General features: G+C 48.1%; 2 protein-coding genes across 9 annotated transcripts in view; one reads left to right on the top strand and one right to left on the bottom strand.

The window, feature by feature from the left end:
- Positions 1 to 2668, bottom strand: part of gen1 (GEN1 Holliday junction 5' flap endonuclease) — an 85181-nt gene extending 82513 nt beyond the window's left edge. For 2 of the 3 annotated variants that reach the window (XM_085996792.1, XM_085996793.1), the window contains exon 1: positions 2274 to 2668. The gene's annotated coding sequence lies outside the window, so the exon portion shown is untranslated. The remainder of the gene's footprint in view (positions 1 to 2273) is intronic. The other variant, XM_085996794.1, reaches the window with a different exon arrangement.
- A 16-nt stretch (positions 2669 to 2684) lies between these two features.
- Positions 2685 to 25628, top strand: part of LOC147112491 (structural maintenance of chromosomes protein 6-like) — a 157480-nt gene continuing 134536 nt past the window's right edge. For 3 of the 6 annotated variants that reach the window (XR_015079511.1, XM_085996790.1, XM_085996791.1), the window contains exons 1-7: positions 2685 to 2856; positions 11033 to 11127; positions 12630 to 12807; positions 14256 to 14373; positions 15746 to 15851; positions 17038 to 17174; positions 17678 to 17739. Coding sequence is in view for 5 of the 6 variants with exons in the window: in XM_085996790.1 (XP_085852916.1) it covers positions 12646 to 12807; positions 14256 to 14373; positions 15746 to 15851; positions 17038 to 17174; positions 17678 to 17739 (585 nt within the window). In the remaining variant the exon portion in view is untranslated. Of the gene's footprint in view, positions 2857 to 9249; positions 9416 to 11032; positions 11128 to 12629; positions 12808 to 14255; positions 14374 to 15745; positions 15852 to 17037; positions 17175 to 17677; positions 17740 to 25628 lie in introns of all 6 variants that reach the window. The other 3 variants (XM_085996787.1, XM_085996786.1, XM_085996788.1) reach the window with 3 other exon arrangements.

Below are 25628 nucleotides of genomic sequence, written 5' to 3'. Positions count from 1 at the left end.
TCGCTCTCTCTCTCTCTCTGGGTACAGTTCGCTCTCTCTCTCTCTGGGTACAGTTCGCTCTCTCTCTCTCTGGGTACAGTTCGCTCTCTCTCTCTCTGGGTACAGTTCGCTCTCTCTCTCTCTGGGTACAGTTCGCTCTCTCTCTCAGTTCAGTTCAGTTCAGTTCAAATGCTTTATTGGCATGAAAGTTTACAGAGAACCATATTGCCAAAGCTTACATAGCAAAAAGGTACAGTTTTCCAACATTCTGTAGGTGTCAATCGATTTGACATTTGTTGGGTATATACAATATTACTTTTAAACAATATTAATTTTAAACAGTCTTTCTACTTCATTTGGTACGTTCAATATTAATTTTAAACAGTCTTACTTTTAAACAGTCCTCAGGTTGTGACATGTTGTTACATATTTAGCCCCAAGGTATGGTCTGTCTCCTTCTCCTAGGACTAATCTCAATTTTGACAGATCATCCAATTCCTTGAAATCTGGGGTTGTTTGGCTTAGCTTGTTGAATAATATGTTTCTTGATGTGTTGAATTTTTCGCATTTTAGGAGGAAATGCATTTCTGTTTCAACCTCGCCAGCCAGACATTGATCGCATATTCTATTCTCTCTAGGCTGCCAGGATTTCTTGTATCTGCCTTTTTCAATTTCCAGTTGGTGGTCGCTTAGTCTGTACCTGGTGAGGGTCTGTCTCTGTTTTGTGTCTCTGATGGTCGTGAGGTAGTCTGCCAGTTTATATTCTCTTTTTAGGGCCCGGTAACATTCTAATCTGCTTTGGCTTTCGGTTATTTTGTTCCAATGTTCCAGGTAGGTTTCTTTGCATTTTTTAATGATTTGGTTCACTCGGATTGGTGTTTGGACGGCTGTGTTGGTCTGGGGCTGGTCAGGGTCCGGCTGAGTACTTAGTTTCAGTAGCAGCTGACTCAGGGGACTCTTTTCTGGGTTTAGCTCTTGGGTCTGAAAGGCTTTGAAATGAAGGGTGTCTGGGGAGCTAGATTTGAGGTGATTTAGGAAGTTTAGTGCTCGTTTTTGGATGTTTATTATCAGTGGGTATCTGCCTAGTTCGGCTCTGCATGCATTTGTTGGCGTTTTTCTTTGGGTGCGAAGGATGCTTCGGCAGAATTCTGCATGTAGGGCTTCTATTGTGTGTTTTTCCCATTTAGTGTAGCTTTGGTGATTTAGCGGGCCCCATACTTCACTACCGTACAGTGCAATGGGCAGGATTATGCTGTCAAAAATTTTGAGCCAGATTTTGATTGGGATTTGGATGTTGTAGAATTTTCTTTTTATTGCATATAGGGCTCTTCGGGCTTTTTCTTTTAGTGCATTCACTGCTATGCTGAAGCTCCCTGATGCTGTAATAGTTAGACCAAGGTAGGTGTAGCTCATAGTGTGTCCTATAGTGGTATCACTGAGGGTAAACTGGTATTTGTTTTCCTGACATCTGGGTCTTTTCTGAAAAATCATGATGTTGGTTTTCTTTAGATTTACTGTTGGGCACAGTTCTCTCTCTCTCTCTCTGGGTACAGTTCGCTCTCTCTCTCTCTCTCTCTGGGCACAGTTCTCTCTCTCAATTTCAATTCAATTCAATTGAATTCAAATCGCTTTATTGGCATGACAAGGTACATCTTATGTTGCCAAAGCATCGAAAAACATTCATGGTTGAACACATAAATATAGATCTATCCATAATGTATGAACAGATATATCCCTGAGTGTATAAATATACAATCATATAATTTGTGTATACTCTTTTCTTAGATTTACTGGTTGTCCCTGTTTATGGCAAGCTGTAACATAGTGTGCCACTAAGGTTACACAATTTCTCTCTTCCCCTAGTAGGTATGGGAGTTTTTGGTCGTCATTCAAATTTCTGAATTCCGGGCATATTTTTGTGAATTTTGGGTAGAAATTCTCCCTTATGCCTTGATATTTTCTACAAGCTGTGAGGAAGTGCTCTCTCTCTCTGGGCACAGTTCTCTCTCTCTCTGGGCACAGTTTTCTCTTTCTCTCTCTCTCTCTCTGGGCACAGTTCTCTCTCTCAATTCAATTTTCAATTCAATTCAATTCAATTCAAATGCTTTATTGGCATGAAAGTTTACAGGGAACCATATTGCCAAAACTTACATAACAAAAAGTACAGTTTTCCAACATTCTGTAGGTGTCAAACAATTTTGACCTTCGTTCTCTCTCTCTCTCTCTCTCTCTCTGGGCACAGTTCTCTCTCTCTCTCTCTGGGCACAGTTCTCTCTCTCTCTCGGTGCAGTTACCTCTCTTTGCTCCTTTTCTCCTTTCAGCCGTTTCCCTTCATTCAAATTTCGCGCTCTCAGCTCCCAACGTCAACCCACTTCCGCTGTGAACCGGCAGCGCTGACCGGAGGGTAAATCGTAAGAGGGCGATATGACAGCTGGTGGCGCTGCTAAGAAGGAGCAGCTCAGGGCGATTCTGACACACGGAGCCGAGGCCGATAACCTGGCGCAGAATTTTCTGTTGTTATTGCAGCGGACGACCCGCGCTAACAGCACGCATGCGCATAGCCTAACCGACACTTACGGTCACCGAACAGCCGGCGCGTCAGACATGCGCAGAACGCGCCGCGGATTCCCACTCTGAACGGACTGGGCATGCGTGGTGTGCAGGGACAGCGGCAGGCCGGCCTTGGACATGCGCAGTGTGGAGCTGTCGAGCGAGATGTGCGCCGCTCGGTGTGTAGCGGGCCTCAGTGCGCATGGCCGTGACTGCCTGCCGGAAGCGGAGCTGGAGGGCAGTTTGAGCATGTGCGTGCGCACTGCCGCAGAGAAGTTTGAACAGAGTTTCGGCGGATTCGGGCCGAGCAGGAGGGCGGCGGGTACGGTGAGTATGTGCTGGTTAACGTCGGCCCTGGCCAATCAGCGGCTGTAATTTGTCATGCTGGTGAGGCTTCTGAGTTCTGTTCCGTTCTCCCATCATGTCCCCCGGCCGGTTCCGAGTGCCTTTGAAAATGGGGCCCCGGCGGCAGGTGTGAGTCCCCGCTCGCCCGGCATCCCGGTGCCTGGGCCCAGCAAATAAACCGGGAGAAGCCATTGTAACGATGTCTTTCAACTGGGGGGAGGGAAGGAGAATTATCTCGCGTCTACAGCACAGAAACAGGCCATTCGGCCCTGCTCTATGCCGGTGTTTATACTCCACACATAGGAATAGGAGTAGGCCATTCAGTGCGATCATGGCTGATCTGCAAACTAGCTCCATATACCTCCATATTAGTGTGAGGTGATGCATTTTGGCAGAGGGAACAGGGAGAGGCAATATACACTTAATGGCACTGTTTTAAAGAGTGTGCAGAGACAGAGGGACCTGGGAATTAATGTGCATAGGTCTCAGAATTTTGAGAGAGTGGTCAGCAAAGCATATGGGATCATGGGCTTCATAAATAGAGATATTGAGTACAAAAGTAGAGAGGTTATGCTGAATCTTTATAAAGCGCTGGTTAGGCCACAACTGGAGTATTGCATCCAGTTCTGGTCACCACACTTTAGGAAGGATGTGAAGGCACTTGAGAGGGTGCAGAGGAGATTTACCAGAATGGTTCTGGGGATGGGGGATCTTTGCTACAAAGACAGGTTGGAGAAGCTGGATTTGTTTTCATTAGAGCAAAGGAGGTTGAGGGGTGATTTGATAGTGGTGTACAAGATTATGACGAGTTTGGATAGGTTAGATGGGGAAAGGATGTTCCCACTAGTTGATGGTACAAAGACTAGGGGACACAGATTTAAGGTTTAGGGCAAGAGATACAGGGGGATGTGAGGGAAAACTTTTTTACGCAGCGAGTGGTGATGACCTGGACTTCGCTGCCGATGGAAGTGGTGGAAGCGGAGACGCTCAATGTTTTCAAGGGGAGACTGGATAGGCACTTGAGGGAAATAAACTTGCAGGGCTACGGGTATAGAGCAGGGGAGTGGGACTGACTGGATTGCTCTTCAGAGATCCGGCACGGGCCGAATGGCCTCCTTCTATGCCGCTTTGACTCTGACCTGCCTTTGGCCCACATCCCTTAATACCTTTGGTTAACAAAAAGCTATCACTCTCCAATTTAAGATTAACAACTGATCTAGCATCAATTGCTGTTTGCGGAAGAGAGTTCCAAACTTCTACCACCCGTTGTGTGTAGAAGTGTTTCCTAATTTCACTCCTGAAATGTCTGGCTGTCATTTTTAGACCATGCCCCCAGTCCTAGCATCCCCAACCAGCTGAAATAGTTTCTCTCTCCCTACCCTATCTGTTCTCCTTAATATCTTGAACACTTCAATCAGATCACCCCTTAATCTTCTAAATTCTAGGGAATACAACCCTGATTTGTGTAATCTCTCTTCATAACTTGACTCTTGAAATCCGGGTATCATTCTGGTAAACCTACGCTGCACTCCCTCCATGGCCAATCTATCCATCCTAAGGTGTGGTGCCCAGAACTGCTCACAGTACTCCAGGTGTGGTCTAACCAGGGTTTTGTATAGCTGCAGCATAACAACTACCTCCTTGTAGTCTCATCCTCTAGATAAAAGGCCAGCATCCCATTAGCCTTTTAAATTATTTTCTGTACCTGTTCATATTTTAATGATCTATGTACCTGGATCCCCAGGTCTCTTTGGACTTCCACTGTTTTTAGCTTTTCACCATTTAGAAAGTACCCTGTTCTATCCTTTTTAGATCCAAAGTGGATGACCTCACATTTGCCTACATTAAAATCCATTTGCCACAGTTTTGCCCATTCACTTAATCTTTCGATAGCCCTTTGTAATTTCAAGCTTTCATTTACACTGCCTACAATGCCGCCTCACGAGCCTCCTCCCACTCTCCTTCATTAAACTCCATTAACAAATCTTTCTAGTTCTTTCTCCCTCATGTGTTTATCAAGCTTTCATTTAAGTGGATCTATGCTATTCGCCTCAACTACTCATTGTGGTAGCGAGTTCCACATTCTAGCCACTCTCTGATTAATCAAGGATAGTCAGTGTGGATTTGTCCCACATGGCAGACTGGTCGGAAAAGTAAAAGCCCACGGGATCCAAGGGAAAGTGGCAAGTTGGATCCAAAATTGGCTCAGTGGCAGGGAGCAAAAGGTAATGCTTGACTGGTGTTTGTGACTGGAAGGCTGTTTCCAGTGGGGTATGCATTTGGGAAGGGCTAGCAAGGCAAGGGAATACACAATAAATGGTAGGATACTGAGAAGTGTAGAAGAACAGAGGGACCTTGGAGTGCATGTCCACAGATCCCTGACGGTAGCAGGACAGGTAGATAAGGTGGTTAAGAAGGCAACGCGATACTTTCCTTTTATTAACTGAGGCCTTAAGAGCAGGGAGATTATGCTTGAACTGTATAAACACTAGTTAGGCCACAGCTAGAGTACTGCGTACAGTTCTGGTCACCACATTACAGGAAGGATGTGATTGCACTAGAGAGGGTACAGAGGAGATTTATGAGGATGTTGCCAGGACTGGAGAATTTTAACTGTGAAAGATTGGATAGGCTGGGTGTGTTTTCTTTGGAACAGTGGAGACTGAGGGGAGATTTAATTGTGGTGTACAACATTGAGGGGCCCAGATAGAGTGGATAGGAAGGACCTATTTCCCTTGGCAGAGAGGTCAATTACTAGGGGGCATCGATTTAAATTAATTGATAGAAGGATTAGAGGGGAGTTGAGAACTTTTTACACCCGGGTGATGGGGGTCTGGAACTCACTGCCTGAAAGGGTGGTTGAGGCAGAAATCCTCATCACATTTAAAAAGTACTTGGATATGCACTTGAAGTGCTGTGACCTGCAGGGCTACGGACCAAGAGCTGGAAAGTGGGATTAGGTTAGACTTCTCTTTTTTGACCGGCACAGACATGATGGCCCGAATGCCGCCCCCCTGTGCCTTAAATTTCTATGATTCTGAGTAAAGAAGTATCTCCTGAATTCCCTATTGGATTTGTTGGTGACTGTCTTACATTCGTGGCCTCTAGTTTTGTACCCCCCGCAATCTAAACATTTTCTCTACGTCTACCCAATTTGAATCCTTTCATAACTTTAAATACCTCTCTTAAAACCCCTGAGTTTTTTTTTCTAGAGATAGATATAACATATCCCTATGCTCGCTGAGTTAAGCAATGCCTCGATTTTAAAATTCTCATCCTTGTTTTCAAACCCCTCCATAGCCTCACCCCTCCCTATCTCTGTAATCTCCTCCAGCCCCACAACTACCCCCCCCCCCCCCCCCCCCGGAGATATCTGCGCTCCTCCAATTCTGGCCTCTTGAGCATCCCTGATTATAATCGCTCAACCATTAGTGGCCGTGCCTTAAGCTGCCAAGGCCCTAAACTCTGGAATTCCCTCCTTAAAGCTCCGCCTCTCTACCTCTCTTTCCTCCTTTAAGACGTTCCTTAAAACCTACCTCTTTGACCAAGCTTTTGGTCACCTGTCCTAATTTTTCCTTGTGTGGCTCGGTGTCAAATTTTGTTTTATAACGCCCCTGTGACGCGACATGGGACGTTTTACTATGTTAAAGGTGCTATATAAATATAAGTTGTTATCTGTTCTGGTTTCATCCTTGTAAATCTTTTTTGCACCTTCACCAGTACCTTTATATCGTTTTTGTAATATGGAGACCGGAACTGTGCACATTACTCCCAGTGTGGAGGTTAAACTGGGCCTGGTCTGACCGGGTTGCCCCGATTTGACTGGGCTGGGCTCAGGATTTGGGACCCTGGATTGCAGTTTTCACGATCCAAGCAAATGGAATCCTAGAGTGGGACACTGAACACATTCTTGCATCCCATTAAATAAAAGCAGGATTTTACTTCTTCAGTTACCAACCTGCCCATAATGCATTGTTTTCAGTTGTTTGTACTTCAGTGTGTCTCTTTTTTTTGAAGCTGTTGACTCGTAGCTGGACTATAAGTGCTTCAAGCTCTCCAGTACCTCATCCTGGTGACTGGCCCCCATGTGTGAGCTTGTGTAGTAAGTGTCTGCAAGCTATTCAATCCCAGGGAGATGGCATCAGAGCCAAGGCTAACTCTGTCCCCATTCAAACTCCATTTATGCAGGGTTCATCATACAGGTGGGAATGTGAGTTGATGATCCCTTCCTTTACATGGGGCATTGAGGCTCAATTTTACTCTATATGCCGACCCTAGCTGAGTCAGAAACTCATGAAACTGGGACCTTCTGTTCTTCATAGCGTGGTGATACAATGCCTTCATTGACTGCCCTCTGGAGAGTGCACCTATAAATTTTGAAAACCATGCAGACAGAAACATTTACATTAAGTGAAAACAGAAAATGCTGGAAATACATAGGAGCTTACTCAGTATCTGTAACAAGAGAAAATAGGGCATGACATCTAGGGTATATACACCTTGGCTGTGCTTTTCCTTTTTATATGGTGTTGCATAAATGAACAGCTCCAATAATATCACTCTTCTGTGTATGTTGTAGGTCTCGGCCTGGTTTCCAAACCAGGATTTGTCACACAACAGAGTTACGGATAGATTGATATATTGGCCCAGAACTTGGTGTCGGGGGCTTGCCGCGCGTGCAAGCCCCCGATGTGCACTTACCCGGCGCGCCGACATCTGAAACCTGACCCGCAGTGGATTTCCCGTCAGTGGCCCGGTTCTGATGTCGGCGCGCTGTGCTAACCTGACCCAGCGGCGTAGTTAGTGCGATGTGCCGGCTGGGATCAGGTGAGCACTGTTCAGCCAATCGGGAGGGGAAACTTCATTCATAAATTTGAGAGTAAGAACTGTCAAACTCATGAAGTACTGCACCCCAAAACACTACTTAAACTTTAAATAACATTTTTAAAAACATCCCAATCATTAAATTAAGTATAAATAAGTTTAAAAAAAATAATTTAAACAATTTCTTTTTGAAAAAAATAAATTTTTAATAAAAAGGGTCTAAAACTAAACTTACCTTATTGTAGATTCTTTAAAATAATAAACCTGTGGGGGAAAAAAAATTCTAAATTGCACTAAAACACCACTTACCTGTAAAAATAAATACTTACGTGTGCTTTTTACAAGCGTAAAGACCGGAGGCCTTTACACATGCGCAAATCCCCCAAAACAGAGGAAATCCAAGACGCACGCGCTGCACCCTACAGCGCACGCGCTGCCCCCTACAGCGCACGCGCTAGCCTCTTCACCTCTTGGGTTAGAGGAGAGGAAATGCCGGTTTTCAGCGCATGCGCTGTGCATGCTGAAAACTGGCATTTCCTCCGGCCAGACGCGTGAGTACCCCTTCCGTACTCACGTGTTTGGGGAGGAATTACTGCCCCATTATGTAGTGTGTGGGTAACTTTCCTTTTTATCTTTAAGATCTTGGTTTGTATGTATTACAGACTAAAGTTCTCTATGCTATGTAGTGGTGGTCCTACAAGCTTGAGTATCCTCAATCCTGTAACTGTCTGCAGATTATCATTTAATTTGCAGGGGATTAAATTTTTTAGCAAACAGGCAATACTAGAAATCTGAAATTAAAAACAGAAAATCTTGGAAATAAACAGAAGGTCAGTCAGCATTTGAAAGAGTAAGACAAGTGCATGTTTGCAGAATATTGGGAGAGCCCTTTCATAGCAGTAACCAAAACAGACAGGAATGAACACCAGGGAGAGAAGAAGAGAATGCCAGGTAGAGGTCAAGAGTATCATTATGTTAATTACTTTCACAAAAGGATCTGATTGTGTACAAATGACAGACTGAGAAGCCATAATGATGGCTAATGTGGAAATGTCACACGTACAGTGTACATGTTTGATTTGAAGGGTTGTAATGCACTGGTAAATTGTGGGCCAAATGTGTTGTAACTCATGCTGTGAGTTAAGGAGAGTGATGTAAGTAATTCAGCTGCTGTGCTGACTTTCTGACAATCCTTTGGGGAAGCATTGTTTCAAGACAGCACAACTCTACTTCTCTTTCTGGCTTCCATCCATTGGCTGCTGTGGCTATTCCAGGTATTTTTTATTATGTAGAGATAATTGCCCGTCACTTCCTGGAAAGTTTCTGCATAAGTATGGCATAGGAGCAGCGTTGTGCTGTTTTATACCAAGGCGATTCTCACATAACTGCGATGGTATTCCATTGAAACAATACTACGTGTGAATTTCTTCAATCGTTTGCGCCGTTTCCAAGTTATGCCCTTCTCTGAACAAAAAGAACGAGACTGAATTTCACTGAAAACTGTTCTGTTCATATGTTACATGTAAAGTAAACAAGCTTTTGGGTTTACAGTTGGCTGCATCTCACTAGAGTCGTGATCAACAACAGCTTGCATTTCTATAGTGCCTTTAACGTAGTAAAACGTCTCAAGGAGTTTCACAGGATGGTTATCAAACAAAATTTGACACCGAGCCACAAGGAGATATTAGAAGAGATAACTGAAAACTTGGCCAAAGAGGTAGGTTTTAAGAAGAGTCTTAAAGGAGGAAAGAGGTAGCAAGGTGCAGAGATTTAGGGAGGGAATCCCAGAGCATAGGGCCTCGGCAACTGAAGGCACAGCTGCCGTTGGTGGAGCGACTACAATCTGGGATGTGCAAGAGGCCAGAATTGGGGGAGTGCAGATATCTTGGACTGGATAGGAGGGGTGAGGCCGTGGAGAGATTTGTAAACAAAGATGAGAGCCACTGTAGGTCAGCGAGGACAGGGGTGATGGGTGAACAGGACTTAGGATATGGCCAGCAAAGTTTTGGATGGCCTTAAGTTTATGGAGGGTGGAAGATGGAAGGCTGGCCAGGAGTGCGTTGGAATAGTCAAGTCTAGAGGAAACAAAGGCATGGATGAGGGTTTCAGCGGCAGATGAGCTGAGTCAGGGGCAGAATCGGGCGATGTTACTGAAGTGGAAGTAGGCGATCTTAGTGATGGAGTGGATATGTGGTCGGAAGCTCATCTTGGGGTCAAATATGACCCCAAGGTTGTGAACAGTCTGGTTCAGCCTCAGATAGTTGCCAAGGAGAGGGATGGAGTTTATGGCAGGGACCAGAGACAATGGCTTTAGTCTTCCTAATATTTAGTTGGAGGAAATTTCTGTTCATCCAGTACTGGATGTCGGGCAAGCTTTCGGACAATTTAGAGATGGTGGAGTGGTCGAGAGAGATGGTGGTGATGTAGAGCTGAGTGTTGTCAGCAATTGTGCGGAACCTGACACTGTGTTTTCTGATGATATCGCTGAGGGGCAGCATGTAGATGAAAAATAAGGGGCCAAGGAAAGATCCTGGTGGGGTTGGTGGAGGGTGGGGGGTGGCATCAGAGGTAACTATGCGAGAGCGGGAAGAGAAGCCATTGCAGTTGATTCTCTGGATAGATAAGAATGGAAGTTGGTGAGGGCAGTCCTACCCAGCTGGACGATGGTGGAGAGGCGTTGGAGGAGGATGATGGTGTGGTCAGCCGTGTCAAAGGCTGCAGACAGTTCGAGAAGGACGAGGAGGGATAGCTTACAGCGGTCACGGTCACATAGGATGTCATTTGTGACTTTGATAAGAGCCGTTTTGGTACTGTGGCAGGGGTGGAAAACTGGAGGGATTCAAACATTGAGTTCTGGGAAAGCTGGGAGGCGACAGCACATTCAAGGAATTTGGAGAGGAAAGGGAGGTTGGAGATGGGGTGGTAATCAGTCCAATTTCCGGAAAATAGGAGAAATGCACGTGAGGATATGTGTGAGATTACAATATCCACTGCACACAACGAGGGGTCACGTTACTGTAAGAATAGATATTTACGGTAAAGGTAAATTTGTGACCATGAGATGTAGGACTTGCTTACAGAAGATCCTGGTGATGCTGAACCCAAGAGCGTATTTAGTGCAGGCCAGAAATTTATACCGCAGTGTCCCACAAACTGCTAAAGATGAATGTCTTTCTGTTTATTCTATTTTGGTGGGACTTTAGGGGAGAATGTTGAGTGCAGCAGTTTAACTGCCTGCTCAAGTCCAAAATTGTTTAGCTGCCTTTGTCTACTACAACACTTCCATTCATTGCTCTAACATCTCCCACCCACTAACCATTTCTTTCTTCTCCAGCTCTCATTAAACTCATCTCCTGGCAAACCCACCAGCTGCTCCCTTGACTCCTTCAATGTTGGCCACTGATCTTTCATGAACCAACTCGGGTAAAGGTGTGTTGGAGTAACTTCATAGATATGAAGGCTTTTGTAATAGAGACGCTTCTTATGTTTTTTTTAAAGTATACTGTTTGCAAGTGAATATCAGTAAACTATTTCACACATATAATTGTGATTACTATACTTATGCTCTATTAGTTGTTTCTTCTGGTTTCTGCCTTCCCACTGAGCTCCGGCTGACGCCCTGTATTTTTCCCATTTTTCCTTTGCCGAATTTCCCTCAATTGGTAGCACCCTCGCCTCTGAGTCAGAAGGTTGTGGGTTCAAGTCCCACTCCAGAGACTTGAGCACATAAATCTAGCCTGACATTCCAGTGCAGTACTGAGGGAGTGCTGCACTGTCGGAGGTGCCGTCTTTCGGATGAGACGTTAAACTAATCCTCAGGTGGATGTAAAAGATCTTATGGTGCAATTTTGAATAGGAGATGGGAGTTATCCCCGGTGTCTTGGTCAATATTTATCCCTCAATCAACATCACTTAAGACAGATTTTCCAGACATTATCACATTGCTGTTTGTGGGAGCTTGCTGTGTGCAAATTGGCTGCCACGTTTCCTACATTACAACAGTGACGACACTTCAAAAAGTACTTCATTGGCTGTAAAGTGCTTTGGGACATCCAGTGGTCATGAAAAGTGCTATATAAATTCAAGTCTTTTTCCACATCGTGCACACCACCTGTCTGAGAGATCAGGACTCCGAGTACCACCAATGCTGCTCTTGACTATCTATACAGGGCGTGTTGGAGCAGTGTGTTGGAAACTTCCATCAGGTTCTGTCCCCTCGTTCCCAAAACCTGGGGGATGCCTCACAGCAGAGCAGGAGCAATAATGGACTTGGATGGATCAAACTAACATCCCTGCATTCCGCGGCATTGTGAATATGTGCTACAGTGTGCCGCACCAAATTCTGATCCAAGTATTTTGGTGTGCACTGGGAAGTAGTCCTTACCAGCATCCCCTTTGTTCACTTGTTGACCCTGCAAGCACATTGTTCGAAATCTTCAGCATTATGCATCTGTGTTCAGTTCCATAGCCCGATTTGATAAATAAAAGGGCAAAAAGGAGACCCCACCAGAAGTGTCTTTCCAATAAGAGAAATGTTTAAGCTTGCGCAATGCCATTTATAGTATAGATTCTTACGCAACTGTCAGTGGCAACTGGAAGAGCTGGGTGCCCAAGGCAGTAACTGACGTTAGAAGTCAGTTTGAGAACATACCTCAAAAGAGTGAAAGGGGCTGAGACTTAAAAGATTAATACATTTCTTTGCTGTAATGACAAAGGGTGCAGTCAGAATAAATCTAAATTCATTCCAATAACTGGAAGATTGTATTCCGATCCTCTGGATATATTCCGATCCTCTGGAAATCGTCCACTGAGTCTCAGTACTGAAAGCTGGCATCAATAAAGTACAGACACATTAGACTTCAAATTGACAAGCACTAGGAGAAATTTAACTTCACATTGTTAATGATTTGCTGTCATTTTTGTATTTTTAGAGTCTGGCCATTTAGCATGTCAAAACGAAAAGAAGACCTTTCTGAAGGAATACTACCCACAAAGAGAATCAAAACTGAAAACATAAAGGAATGTGATACAGAAGAAGCCAACAGGACTAATGGGAAAACTGCAACAACTAATGGACAAAGTGCAGACAGCCTTCCAAATTCACTCTTGGTAAATTATTCATCATTAGTACAGGCTGGATTGTCTAAGTGTGACGCTTCCCCATAAGGAAGCAAAATAGCCAGTACAGGTGCATTGTTTCTGTGCACCTCCCCCAGTGTCTGATTATAGAACAACAGTCCCGGATAGCTTTACCCATTTTGCATGTTTAGTTTCTCTGAATAAATAAGAGCAATAAAACCATACATAGTGAAATGCTACACACTGGACTCCTTCAAGATCCAGATATATAAAAATATATAATCTAATAAGGTTGGATAAGCAAAAAGGCACAATTTGTGAAAGAAGCAGTTGGTGTAAAAAATCCTGATCACATTGATTCTGAAGCAACCTGAGAGTAAATGTGTGGTACTGCAGTGATACTAGTACTGCATTGTATGCTCGATGTCTTTATCATGTCTGGTGTTGCGTAACTGTGAGTACAGCCCTGCACCAATGTTGCCTGTCATGTGCTGTTACTAATGCCAGTCTAATTGGTAATCTTGCCTAATTCCTTAAATCATTTAGCTATCCTTTGCTTGGCCTTGTTTTCAGTCTTTGACCTTTCATTTCTCCTATCATTATTGTCTTGCCTAGGTAGTAGTCTCTTTCCTTCTGGATATGTATCCTTGGTGTTTAGCTTATTAAAAAAAAACATTATCCTTGAAACTGACATACAACACTTTCCAAAGATCTATGGGCAGATTTTATACAAAGCACCACACCTGTAAGGGTATTCCAGTTTTCATTTGTGTGTCTATAATGTGGCTGAAGACGATAAATAGTGATGGTCACATATGTGGTATTATGTTACAAAAGTTTTACCTTCAGGTGTTTGTAAAATGTTTTGTAAATCAATTTCAAGTGCAACAGAGGTTTAGTTATTAACATTAACTCTGAGCTAAATCTGTATGATGCAAGACTGTTGTGATTAAAGCTATTTTGACGAATTCATTTAGTAACCGGAAGGGAATCAAGGTTTCTGTTACTATTGTGCTGATGCATTTCAAATGTTCGATACATTAAATGCAGCAGTTCACACCTTGGCAGAAGAATGAAGTGTTGCAGCTGGGGAAACATGAGACTTTTGATTTCCCAAACGCCACTCATGATTCCTCAGTACGAATACCAGTATCCTTCCAGCTGCCAAGAATAGTGTCTCATTTGGGGGCTGAGGAAATTACAATAATTAAAGAAGCTTTAAGCAGCAGCAGAATTTTTCATGTTTTTTAATGATTAGAGCCACTGTCCTTAATAACTGGTTTTCAGAATGCCATTCTAAATTTGCCATTTGATATCTGGAACTTATATTGCTAGAGGGAAGGTGGAACAAGATCTGCAGCTATTTTTTTGAGGAGATAATTGGTATTCTGCCTGCTTGAGCAACAGCAATATTATCCTATTCATTTCTTGCCAGCTGTTCAGTTTGTACAGATCTAATCTGGGTTTTTTTGTTTCAGAATGAAGGTGATGTAGGAATAATTGAAAGTATTTCATTGAAAAATTTTATGTGCCATGCTTGCCTTGGACCATTTAAGTTTGGACCCAATGTGAACTTTGTGGTTGGAAACAATGGAAGTAAGTGTTGTCAACTGTTAGCTTCTTTTACCATTGTACTTCTGTCATGGTTTCCTTTTATCTACCGATGTTTAATTTGTATCTTCAAGCAGTCTTTTCTGGTTTACCTTTGGTGTCATTTTTAACCTGACCAATGCACTATATATTCTGGTTTTGAAAAATCCTAATTGTAATCTGTTTTGTACAGAAGATTTGCTTACAACCCATGACATTTTTGTGGCTGCTACTCATTCTCTATTACATAATCTAATTCTAAATTTCCATTGAATAGACATGTAATAATAGATATATATCCATCATCTGTAATATCTTGAAAATATTACACCTACGCAAGCTTCCTGTCTACGAAACCTTACTTCCGGTTGTCATACTTTTGTGGCAGCTTTGCCATTATAAATTCCAATCTCCACATTTAGAATGTAAACTGGCTGTGGAAACTTGTCATGCTGTCATTATACCCTCCTGCTAGTGATGGTGCTGTATTGCCTCAGTTCCCCAGTTTTGCGCCTCCCAGCTCTTCAGCCTGTACCACAAAGAAACTCCTACGCTGCAATCAATTCTACTGAATTATCGTAGAATAATAGAACAGTGCAGCACAGCCCACTCCACTCTTTTCCCCCATATCCCTGCAATTTTTTCTCATTCAAGTATTTATCCTGTTCACTTTTGAAGGCTACTATTGAATCTGTATCCACCCTATCAAGCAGTGCATTCTAAATCCTAACCACTCGTGTAAAAAAAAAAGTTTTCCTTATCATTTTTACTGTTGAACTGCATAAATAATATAAAATCAAAGTATTATACAAAAACAGGGACATAATGTATGCCTTTAAATGGGGAATGAATTACATCTGCATGCCTTGGTCCTATATACACACTTCCTGCTTGTGTCACGCTCACTTCCTGTGTCACGATTTGTCGGTTATGCCAGCTTTTTCACACCTGGGTGTCAGTTATAAGCTGTAAGGTATGCATACTTACCATTTGTACTTTAAGTCTCCTGAATAGGTGACACTGTGCTCCATCGTGTTACCTTCTGTCTGTTTCTGGCCTGTGACTTATGCCCAATGCCTCCATATGATGCAAGAACCAGCCTACAGTTAAAAGGTTCTTCACCCTAAACATCAATTTTTTTTTCTGATGAACTGCTGTGTATTTTCTATTTCAGCTTTCCACCATTTTAATGTTTTTCTTTGTGTTTAACTATATTGTACTACAGGTATTTCAATAATATCTGATCTTCAAGACCTTCTGCAAGCTATTTTACACAGCAGTATACTCACGGGAGTTGTGAAACTATCTTTCTGAAATAGATTAGAGCAAGATTGATGCAAAAAAAATCTTCTAAAATCTTGTTCTTGTCTGTCTTTAGGTGGAAAGAGTGCTGTACTGACGGCCCTCATTGTAGGGCTTGGAGGGAAAGCTACTGCCACGAATAGAGGCTACTCTATAAAAGGATTTGTAAAAAATGGTCAAAAGTAAGGTTTAATCATTCATTTTACTCAAGTTCTTTGTGTAGCTCGAATGTGGTAGTTGATTACTGAAACATTTAATTTCTACCTTTAGCATTTTCCTTTCTAAAACAAAAAAAAGAATGAGCAAATCTGATCAAAGAAATGCTTTAAAAAAATCAGGAGTCTGCAAAATGACCAAGTGTAAGCCCTCTTTGTTTATATTTCCAAGCTACATTATCAAGCACAATACTCCTTATCAACAAGCTCTCTGGAATCAGAAGCAATCTGTATGTTCTGCAGTGCAATACAAGGATTCCTAATCTTTTATCTTTGTGGGCCATACAGGTGCTTTATGTAACGTGTACGTACAGGGGGAGAGAGGAGATAAAGCCACATCAGCTAAAACACTATGCAGAGTGCTACACCTGGTCTTTTTCCAATTTTATTTCACTGTCTGGAACACCATTTAAAACTACGGTGGCAAATTTGATTAGTCCATTTAATAAAAAAACTCTGATTAAAGGTCATCGACCTGAAATGTTAACTCTGTTTCTCTCTCCACAGATGCTGCCTGACCTGAGTATTTCCAGCATTTTCTGTTTTACATAGAAACATAGAAGATAGGAGCAGGAGTAGGCCATTCGGCCCCTCGAGCCTTCTCCGCCATTTAATGAGATCATGGCTGATCATCCAAATTCAGTACCCTGTCCCTGCTTTCTCCCCATACCCCTTGATCCCTTTAGCCTTAAGAAATATATCTAATTCCTTCTTGAATATATTTAATAAGTTGGCCTCAACTGCCTTCTGTGGTAGAGAATTCCACAGGTTCACCACTCTCTGGGTGAAGAAATTCCTCCTCATCTCAGTCCTAAATGGCTTATCCCTTATCTTTAGACTGTGATCCCTGGTTCTGGACTCCCCCGCCATTGGGAACATCCTTCCTGCACCTAGTCTGTCTAGTCCTGTTAGAATTTTATAAGTTTCAATGAGATACCCTCTCAGTCTTCTAAACTCCAGCGAATATAAGCCTAATCGACCCAATCTCTCCTCATACGTCATTCCTGCCATCCCAGGTATCAGTCAGTTCAGATTTCCAGCATCTGCAGTATTTTGCTTTTGTAATAAAAAACTGGTTTGGTGACAGAGTGTTTGAAAGTAATGATGATTATTAAGATTTTTAATTTTAATTCCTAACGTTTTGTATTTGCAGTTCTGCAGATATTTCAATAACCTTGAGAAACAGAGGACCTGATGCTTTTAAACCTGATAAATATGGAGAGGCTGTCATCGTGGAACAACGGATTTCTGGGGATGGAATTAGACAGTACAGATTGAAAAGTCAATCGGGTAAAATAGATAGTCTGACTTTCTGTAAACCGGCTATTTGTGATGATGTTACTTATTTTACAAGTAGTGGAAAAATCAGCCTTTGAAACAAATTAGTACAGTAGAATGTATTTAGATACTTTGAATAATTGTAATTCTTCCAATTTGTTCTAATTCGTTATACACTGGGATATTCCTGCCTTCTGATTTGGGAGAGGGGAAAATAGGAAATCATCTAATAATGTTAGATAGGAAGAATGGGACAAAATTAAGGGAAATGTGAACATCCCTTTGGTCAAATAATTTTTTTAAATTTGACATTTCTATTATACTTTATTTAGTAGGGCGTTACTCATTTTATCAGCTTCCTTGCATCAGTTGAGTAAATGGAAGAGATGTTGCGTTTTGTACTTGCCATATAAAATACCAATTTATATGTTGGTTTTCAGTGAAAATTTTATATGCTCATTATGCAGTTTCAATAGGCTATCATTTTCACTATTTGATATGTCTATTTTCTGTAGGGCATCTTGTTTCCACAAAGAAAGAGGAACTGAATACGATATTGGACCAATTCAATATCCAGGTATGTTTTGTTTCTCATCAACTCGTGACCTTTGTATAAATTAACAAATTATTTTTTTTTGGGTGAAGTGTCATTAGTTGATTTGTTAGATAAATTACAACAACAATTTGTATTTATATAGAACCTTTAACGTAGTAAAATGTCCCAAGGCGCTGCACAGGAGTATATTAAGACAAAAAATTTGACACTGAGCCACATAAGGAGAAATTAGGGCAGGTGACCAAAAGCTTGGTCAATGAGGTAGGTTTTAAGGAGCGTCTTGAAGGAGGAAAGAGAGGTAGCGATCCCCAAAATTGTGAGTAGCATGCGATTAACCAATTTCACAGCATACAGGAAACTTTGGTTTATCCGGAGGATAACTGTCCGGAATGCTCGATCCACCGGCAAAATTCAGGAGTCAGTTCAGTAAGTTTTTTTTTCTTTTCGTTGCTTTTTTTTCACCAGTCAGGCTCTGCAAGGTCTAGCTAAAGCTGTTGCTTGGCTACAGAGACGCTTGCAAGCTACAGCCGACTGTTCAGAAGCGTTTGTTGCTAGATACGGAGCTCAAAGCTCCGTATGTTTTAACATTACCGCTGGTTTGTCCGGCAGTTTTGATGGGACGGCAACAGGTCGGTGCCGGATATCTCAAGGTTTCCTGTAATTACACATTCCATTGGCACGTGTATATTTCTGACAGGCCAAAAGGATAATTTGGGTAATATTCTCATGAACCTCTGAACACATCGTTGCCATTCTAAGGTAGTGACAGTAATTTGGCAAATATATTTTCAAGCAAGCATGTTTCCTGAATTATCTTTTTTTCATGGATCACTACAGTCATTGGATAAAGGAGAAAGATTACCAATAGAACAAGAATCATGCTTGCCAACTTATGCTAACAATTCCATGCTTAACTAGGATTCCATTAAAATTCTAGCCTGGACAGGTGTTCTTTTTGCTCTATATACGAGGTGTAGCTTTTGACATCAAAATCTGAGTTTTTTTGTGAAATGTGTATGTATTTTTTTTCCACATAATGCCTTGATTGCCGACTGTGTTTCTCATCTACATGCTTCCCCTCGGCAACATCATCTGTAAACACAATGTCAGATTCCAGACCTGACAACACCCAGCTCTATCTCACCACCACCTCTCGCGACCCCTCCACTGTCACTGACTTGTTTGTCATGCTGCTTGTCCGACATCCAGTACTGGATGAGCAGAAAATTCCTCCAACTAAATATCGGGAAAGCCGAAGCCATTGTCTTCAGATCCTGCCACAAACTCTGTTGCCTAGCCACAGACTCCAACCCTCTCCCTGACAAACTGTCTGAAGCTGAACTAGACTGTTCACAACCTTGATGTCTTATTTGACCCTGAGCTGAGCCTCTGGCCACATATCTGTTTCATCACCAAGACCGCCAGCTTTCACCTGTGTAACATCTCCCGTCTCCGCCCTTGCCTCAGCTCATCCACTGCTGAAACCCTCATCCATGTCTTTGTTACCTCTAGACTTGACTATTCCAATGCACTCCTGGCCAGCCTCCCACTTTTCTACCCTCCCTAAACTTTAGGTCATCCAAAACTGCTGTCCGTATCTTAACTCACCCGAAGTCCCATTCACCCATCACCCCTGTGCTCCCGGTTAAGCAATGCCTCTGTTTTAAAATAATCATCCTTGTTTTCAGATCCCTCCATGGTCTCGCCCCTCCCTATCTCTCGTCTCTTCCAGCCATACAACCCTGCGCTCCTTGGAAGTATAGTGAACAGTGAGGAGGAGAGTGATAGACTTCAGGAAGACACAGACAGGCTGGTGAAATGGGCGGACAGGTGGCCGATGAAATTTAACACAGAAAAGTGCAAAGTGATACATTTTGGTAGGAAGAACGAGGAGAGGCAATATAAACTAAAGGGTACAATTCTAAAGGGGGTGCATTAACAGAGAGACCTTGGGGGTGTATGTGCACAAATCGTTGAAGGTGGCAGGGCAGGTTGAGAAAGCGGTTAAAAAAGTATACGGGATCCTGGGCTTCATAGGTGGAGGCACAGAGTACAAAAGCAAGGAAGTTACAATGAGCCTTTATAAAACACTGGTTAGGCCTCAGCTGGAGTATTGTGTCCAATTCTGGGCACCGCACTTCAGCATGGATGTGAAGGCCTTAGAGAGGGTGCAGAATAGATTTACGAGAATGATTCCAGGGCTGTGGGACTTCAGTTACGTGGATAGACTAGAGAAGCTGGGGTTGGTCTTCGAGCAGAGAAGGTTGAGAGGAGATTTGATAGAGGTGTTCGAAATGATGAGGGGTCTGGACAGAGTAAATAGAAACTGTTCCCATTGGCAGAAGGGTCAAGAACCAGAGGACACAGGTTTAACGTGATTGGCAAAAGAACCAAAGGCAACATGAGGAAAAACATTTTTACGCAGCAAGTGGTTAGCATCTGGAATGCACTGCATGAAAGGGTGGTGGAGGCAGACTCGATCGTGGCATTCAAAAGGGAACTGGATAAGTACCTGAAGGAGAAAAATTTGCAAGGCTACGGGGAAAGGGCGAGGGAGTGGGACTAGCTGAAGTGCTCTTGCAGAGAGCTGCCACTGGCTCGACAGACTGAATGGCCTCCTGTGCTGTAACCATTCTATGATTCCTCCATTTCTGGCCTCTTGAGCATCCCTGATTTTAGTCGCTCCACCATTGGCGGCCGTGCCTTCAGCTGTGTAAGGGGAGGGGTTTTGGTTTGGGGTTTTTGCCTGGTCAGTCAGCCGTGTGTCTGAGCTGTTCCAGCCCCGTGCGGTTCGAATCGCTTCCCCTTTGGTTCTGACCGCCGGACTTATTTCAGTAGCGATATAGACAAAACGAGACCAGTAGTTTGGTGCAAAGAAAAACCAATGTTTTATTGAAATGAAGAATAAATTGCTATACAGTGAAAATAATTATGAATACAGCACACTTTTACTTAACGGGGAGGAGAAAAGACGGACACATCGAGGGAAAATTTACTAAAATTACAATTTAACATAATTCCCCTTTAGTTCCCACCCCTTATACCTATCTAGGTTGCCTTGTAATGGGCCAGAAAGTTTATGCTCACCAGTCTACGATGTTGAGACGCCTGCTCCGTGCCCTGCGGTCTGCCTTGGATTTTTCACCACCCGAAGCAGAGATGCCCCAGTAATTCAAAAGTAACTGCGGGTATTCCACTTCTTTGGGCGGGCTGTGACGATCCTCTTGGAGGCAGGACACCGGAGGCGAGGCGGTAGAGAGAGAGAATGGCTTCCTGAGGGGCGATCTTTATACCCCATTGGGAGCCCTTATCTTCGCACCCAAATCTAGACGTATCTGGATTACACAAAAGAGACCGATCTGTCCCCATTGACCGTAATGGGTTGAATGCGGCTATAATGCGTTTCCCATTCGTTTAACTGGTTTGTGAATGGAGCTGTCCCAATTTTGAAATGTTCCGCTGGTTTCTTAAGTGCTAGGTAAACAATCCTCGAGTGCTCGTGTAAACAATCCTTTGTCGTGTGGTTTACAGCCCATTCGCAACTTGATTGACAGCAACCACTTAAGCCCTTGAGTCAACACTGCTGAGGGCTTGTGCAAACAGAGTCCTTTGTTCCGTGTTGAAACCTCCTAACCGCAGTTGATTGACAGCTTCAAGTACTTAAGTACTCAGAAGCTGGTTTTTTTCCCAATCCTTTCGTCAGCCAGTGCTGGGAGATTCTCCTTTCATCATATTCACACAGGCTGTCTTTCTCCTTTGCCACGGGGCCGGCTAAAGCCATCTTTGAGGTCCTGGCTTTTTAAAGTACATTCCAACCAGGTTTTCTTCAATCAAATAATCTTCGGGGCTGCTGAAATTTTGTGAACCTGACAGCTGCCAAGGCCCTAAGCTTTGGAAATCTCTCCCGAAACCTCCCTGCCCCTCTCTTTTTCTTTAAGACGCTCCTTAAAACCTCCATCTTTTGATCAAGCTTTTGGTCACCTGTCCTAATACCTCCTTGTGTGGCTCGGTGTCAAATTTCTAACGCTCCTGTGAAGTGCCTTGGGACGTTCTACTATATTAATTAAATATTAATTAAATATATATATGCTATATAAATGCAAGTAGTTGTATTTTATGGAGAGGGAGAGAGACCGACAGCTGTTCTAATCGGGTTCTGTTGGTCAGGTGGGGACGTTGGAAGTGAGGGAATAATTCTATTTAATTCTCCTCTCACCCTCCTATCCCTTTCTCCCCCCGCCCCCTCCCCCCGCCCCCTCCCCCCGCCCCCCTCCCCCCGCCCCCTCCCCCCGCCCCCCCTCCCCCGCCCCCTCCCCCGCCTCCTCCCCCCGCCTCCTCCCCCCGCCCCCTCCCCCCCGCCCCCTCCCCCCGCCCCCTCCCCCCGCCTCCTCACCCCGCCTCCTCCCCCCGCCTCCTCCCCTCCCCCCGCCTCCTCCCCTCCCCCCCGCCTCCTCCCCATCCCCCCCCGCCTCATCCCCTCCCCCCCCGCCTCATCCCCTCCCCCCCCCGCCTCATCCCTCCCCCCGCCTCATCCCTCCCCCGCCTCTCCCCTCCCCCCGCCTCCTCCCCTCCCCCCGCCTCCTCCCTCCCCCGCCTCCTCCCCTCCCCCCGCCTCCTCCCCTCCCCCCGCCTCCTCCCCTCCCCCGCCTCCTCCCCTCCCCCCGCCTCCTCCCCTCCCCCCGCCTCCTCCCCTCCCCCTCCTCCCCCCCGCCTCCTCCCCTCCCCCCGCCTCCTCCCCTCCCCCCGCCTCCTCCCCTCCCCCCGCCTCCACTCCCCCCCGCCCTCCTCCCTCCCCCCCGCCTCTCCCCTCCCCCCCCGCCTCCTCCCCGCCTCCTCCCCTCCCCCCCCGCCTCCTCCCCTCCCCCCCGCCTCCTCCCTCCCCCCCCGCCTCCTCCCCTCCCCCCCCGCCTCCTCCCCTCCCCCCCGCTCCTCCCCTCCCCCCCGCCTCCTCCCCTCCCCCCCCGCCTCCTCCCCTCCCCCCCGCCTCCTCCCCTCCCCCCCCCGCCTCCTCCCTCCCCCCCCGCCTCCTCCCCTCCCCCCCCGCCTCCTCCCCCCCGCCTCCTCCCCTCCCCCCCGCCTCCTCCCCTCCCCCCCGCCTCCTCCCCTCCCCCGCCCCCGCCTCCTCCCCTCCCCCCCGCCCCCCTCCCCTCCACCCGCCCCTCCCCTCCCCCCGCCGCCTCCCCTCCCCCCCCGCCTCCCTCCCCTCCCGCCTCCCCCTCCCCCCGCCTCCCTCCCCCCCCTCCTCCCCCCCCTCCTCCTCCCCCCCCCCTCCTCCTCCCCCCGCCTCCTCCCCCCCGCCTCCTCCCCTCCCTCTCCCTCCCCTCCCCCTTCCCCTCCCTCCCCTTCCCCTCCCTCTCCCCTCCCTCCCCGCTTCCCCCCTCTCCCTCCCCTTCCCCCCCTCTCCCCCTCCCGCTCCCTCCCTCCCCCTCCCGCTCCCTCCCTCCTCCCTCCCCTCTCCTCCCTCCCCCTCCCCTCCTCCTCCCCCCTCCCACCCTCCCCCCTCCCTCCCCTCTCCCTCCCCCCTCCCCCCTCCCTCCCCCTCCTCTCCCCTCCCCCCTCTCCTCCCCCCTCCCTCTCCCTCCCCCCTCCCTCCCTCTCCCTCCCTCCCTCCCCTCCCCCCCTCTCCCTCCCTCCCCCTCCCCCCCCTCCCTCCCTCCCCCCTCCCTCTCCCTCCCCCCTCCCTTCCCACTCCCTCTCCCTCCCTCTCCCCTCCTCCCTCCCTCCCCCCCCTCTCCCCTCCCTCCCTCTCCCCCTCCCCCCCCTCCCCTCCTCTCCCTCCCCCTCTCTCCCTCCCTCCCCCTCCCTCCTCTCCCTCCCCCTCCCTCCCTCTCCCTCCCCCCCTCCCTCCTCCCCTCCCTCCCCCCTCCCTCCCTCCCCCCTCCCCTCCCCCCTCCCCTCCCTCTCCCTCCCCCCTCCCTCCCTCTCCCTCCCCCTCCCTCCCCTCCCTCCCCCCTCCCTCCCCTCCCTCCCTCCCCTCCCCCTCCCTCCCTCCCTCCCTCCCTCCCCCCTCCCTCTCCCTCCCCCCTCCCCCCTCCCTCCCCCTCCCTCCCTCCCCCTCCTCCCCCTCCCCCCTCTCCCTCCCTCTCCCTCCCCCCTCCCTCTCCCTCCTCTCTCCTCCCCTCTCCCATCCCCCCTCCCTCCCTCCCCCCCTCTCCCCCCCTCTCCCCCCCTCCCTCCCTCCCCACCCTCTCCCCCCCTCCCTCCTCTCCCTCCCCCCCCTCCTCCCTCCCTCTCCCTCCCTCCCTCTCCCCTCCCCCCCTCCCCTCCCTCCACCCTCCTCCCACTCCCCCCCTCTCCCTCCCCCCTCCCTCCACCCCCTCCCCTCCCCCCTCCCTCCCTCCCCCCTCCCTCCCCTCTCCCTCCCCCCTCCCTCCCTCTCCCTCCCCTCCCTCCCTCCCTCCCTCCCTCCCTCCCCTTCCCCCCCCCTCCCTCCCTCCCTCCCCTCCCTCCCTCCCCCCTCCCTCCCTCTCCCTCCCCCCTCCCCTCTCCCCCCCCCTCCCCTCCCCCTCCCCTCCCTCCCCCCTCCCTCCCTCCTCTCCCTCCCCCCTCCCTCTCCCCCCCCCTCTCCCTCCCCCCTCCCTCCCCCTCCCTCCTCCTCCCTCCTCCCTCCTCCCTCTCCCTCCCCCCTCCCTCCCTCTCCCTTCCCTCTCTCCCCTCCCCCCTCCCTCTCCCCTCTCCCTCCCCCCCTCCCTCCCTCCCTCTCCCTCCCCCTCTCCCCCCCCTCCCTCCCTCTCCCTCCCCCCCCCCTCCTCCCTCTCCCTCCCCCCCTCCCTCCCTCTCCTCCCCCTCCTCCCTCCCTCTCCCTCCCTCCCCCTCCCTCTCCCTCCCCCCTCCCTCTCCCTCCCCCCCTCTCCCTCCCCCCTCCCTCCCTCCCCCCTCCCTCCCTCCCCCTCCCTCCTCTCCCTCCCTCCCCCTCCCTCCCTCTCCCTCCCCCCGTCCCTCTCTCCCCCCTCCCTCCCTCCCTTCCCCCCCCCTCCCTCCCTCCCTCCCCCTCCCTCCCTCTCCTCCCTCCCCCCTCCCTCCCTCCCGCTCCCTCCCCCTCCCTCCCCCCTCCCCCTCTCCCCCCCCTCCCTCCTCCCTCCCCCTCCCTCTCCCTCCCCCTCCCTCCCTCCCTCTCCCTCTCCCTCCCCCCTCCCTCTCCCCCCTCCCCTCTCCCTCCCCTCTCCCTTCCCCCTCCCTCCCCTCTCCCTCCCCCCTCCTCCCTCTCCCTCCCTCCCTCCTCCTCTCCCTCCCCCCTCCCTCCCTCTCCCTCCCTCTCCCTCCCCCCTCCCTCCCCCCTCCCTCCCCCTCCCTCCCTCTCCCTCCCCTCTCCCTCCCCCCTCCCTCTCCCCCTCTCCCCCCTCCCTCTCCCTCCCCCCCTCCCCCCTCCCTCCCCCCTCCCTCTCCCTCCTCCTCCCCTCCCTCCCTCTCCTCCCCCCTCCCTCCCTCTCCCTCCCTCTCCTCCCCCCTCCCTCTCCCTCCCTCTCCCCTCCCTCCCTCTCCCTCCCCCCTCCCTCCCTCTCCCTCCCCCCTCCCTCCCTCTCCCTCCCTCTCCCTCCCCCCTCCCTCCCTCTCCCCTCCCTCCCTCTCCCCTCCCTTCCTCTCCCTCCCCCCTCCCTCCCTCCCCCCTCCCTCCCCCTCCCCCCTCCCTCCCTCTCCCTCCCCCCTCCCTCCCTCTCCCTCCCTCTCCCTCCCCCTCCCTCCCCCCTCCCTCTCCCTCCCCCCCTCTCCCTCCTCCCCCTCCTCCCTCCTCCCCCTCCCTCTCTCCCTCCCTCTCCTCTCCCTCCCTCCCTCTCCCCCTCCCTCCCTCTCCCTCCCCCTCCCTCCTCTCCCTCCCTCCCTCTCCTCCCCCCCTCTCCCTCCTCCCCCTCCCTCTCTCCCTCCCTCTCCCCTCCCTCCTCTCCCTCCCCCCTCCCTCCCTCTCCCCCCTC

The sequence above is a fragment of the Somniosus microcephalus genome, chromosome 9 (genome assembly GCF_052327205.1).
Source record: "Somniosus microcephalus isolate GS21.2 chromosome 9, FLI_Smic_1.0, whole genome shotgun sequence".
Lineage (NCBI taxonomy): Eukaryota > Metazoa > Chordata > Chondrichthyes > Squaliformes > Somniosidae > Somniosus > Somniosus microcephalus.
Note: the sequence above shows the minus strand (reverse complement) of the source record. Positions and strands in the feature narration are given on the sequence as shown.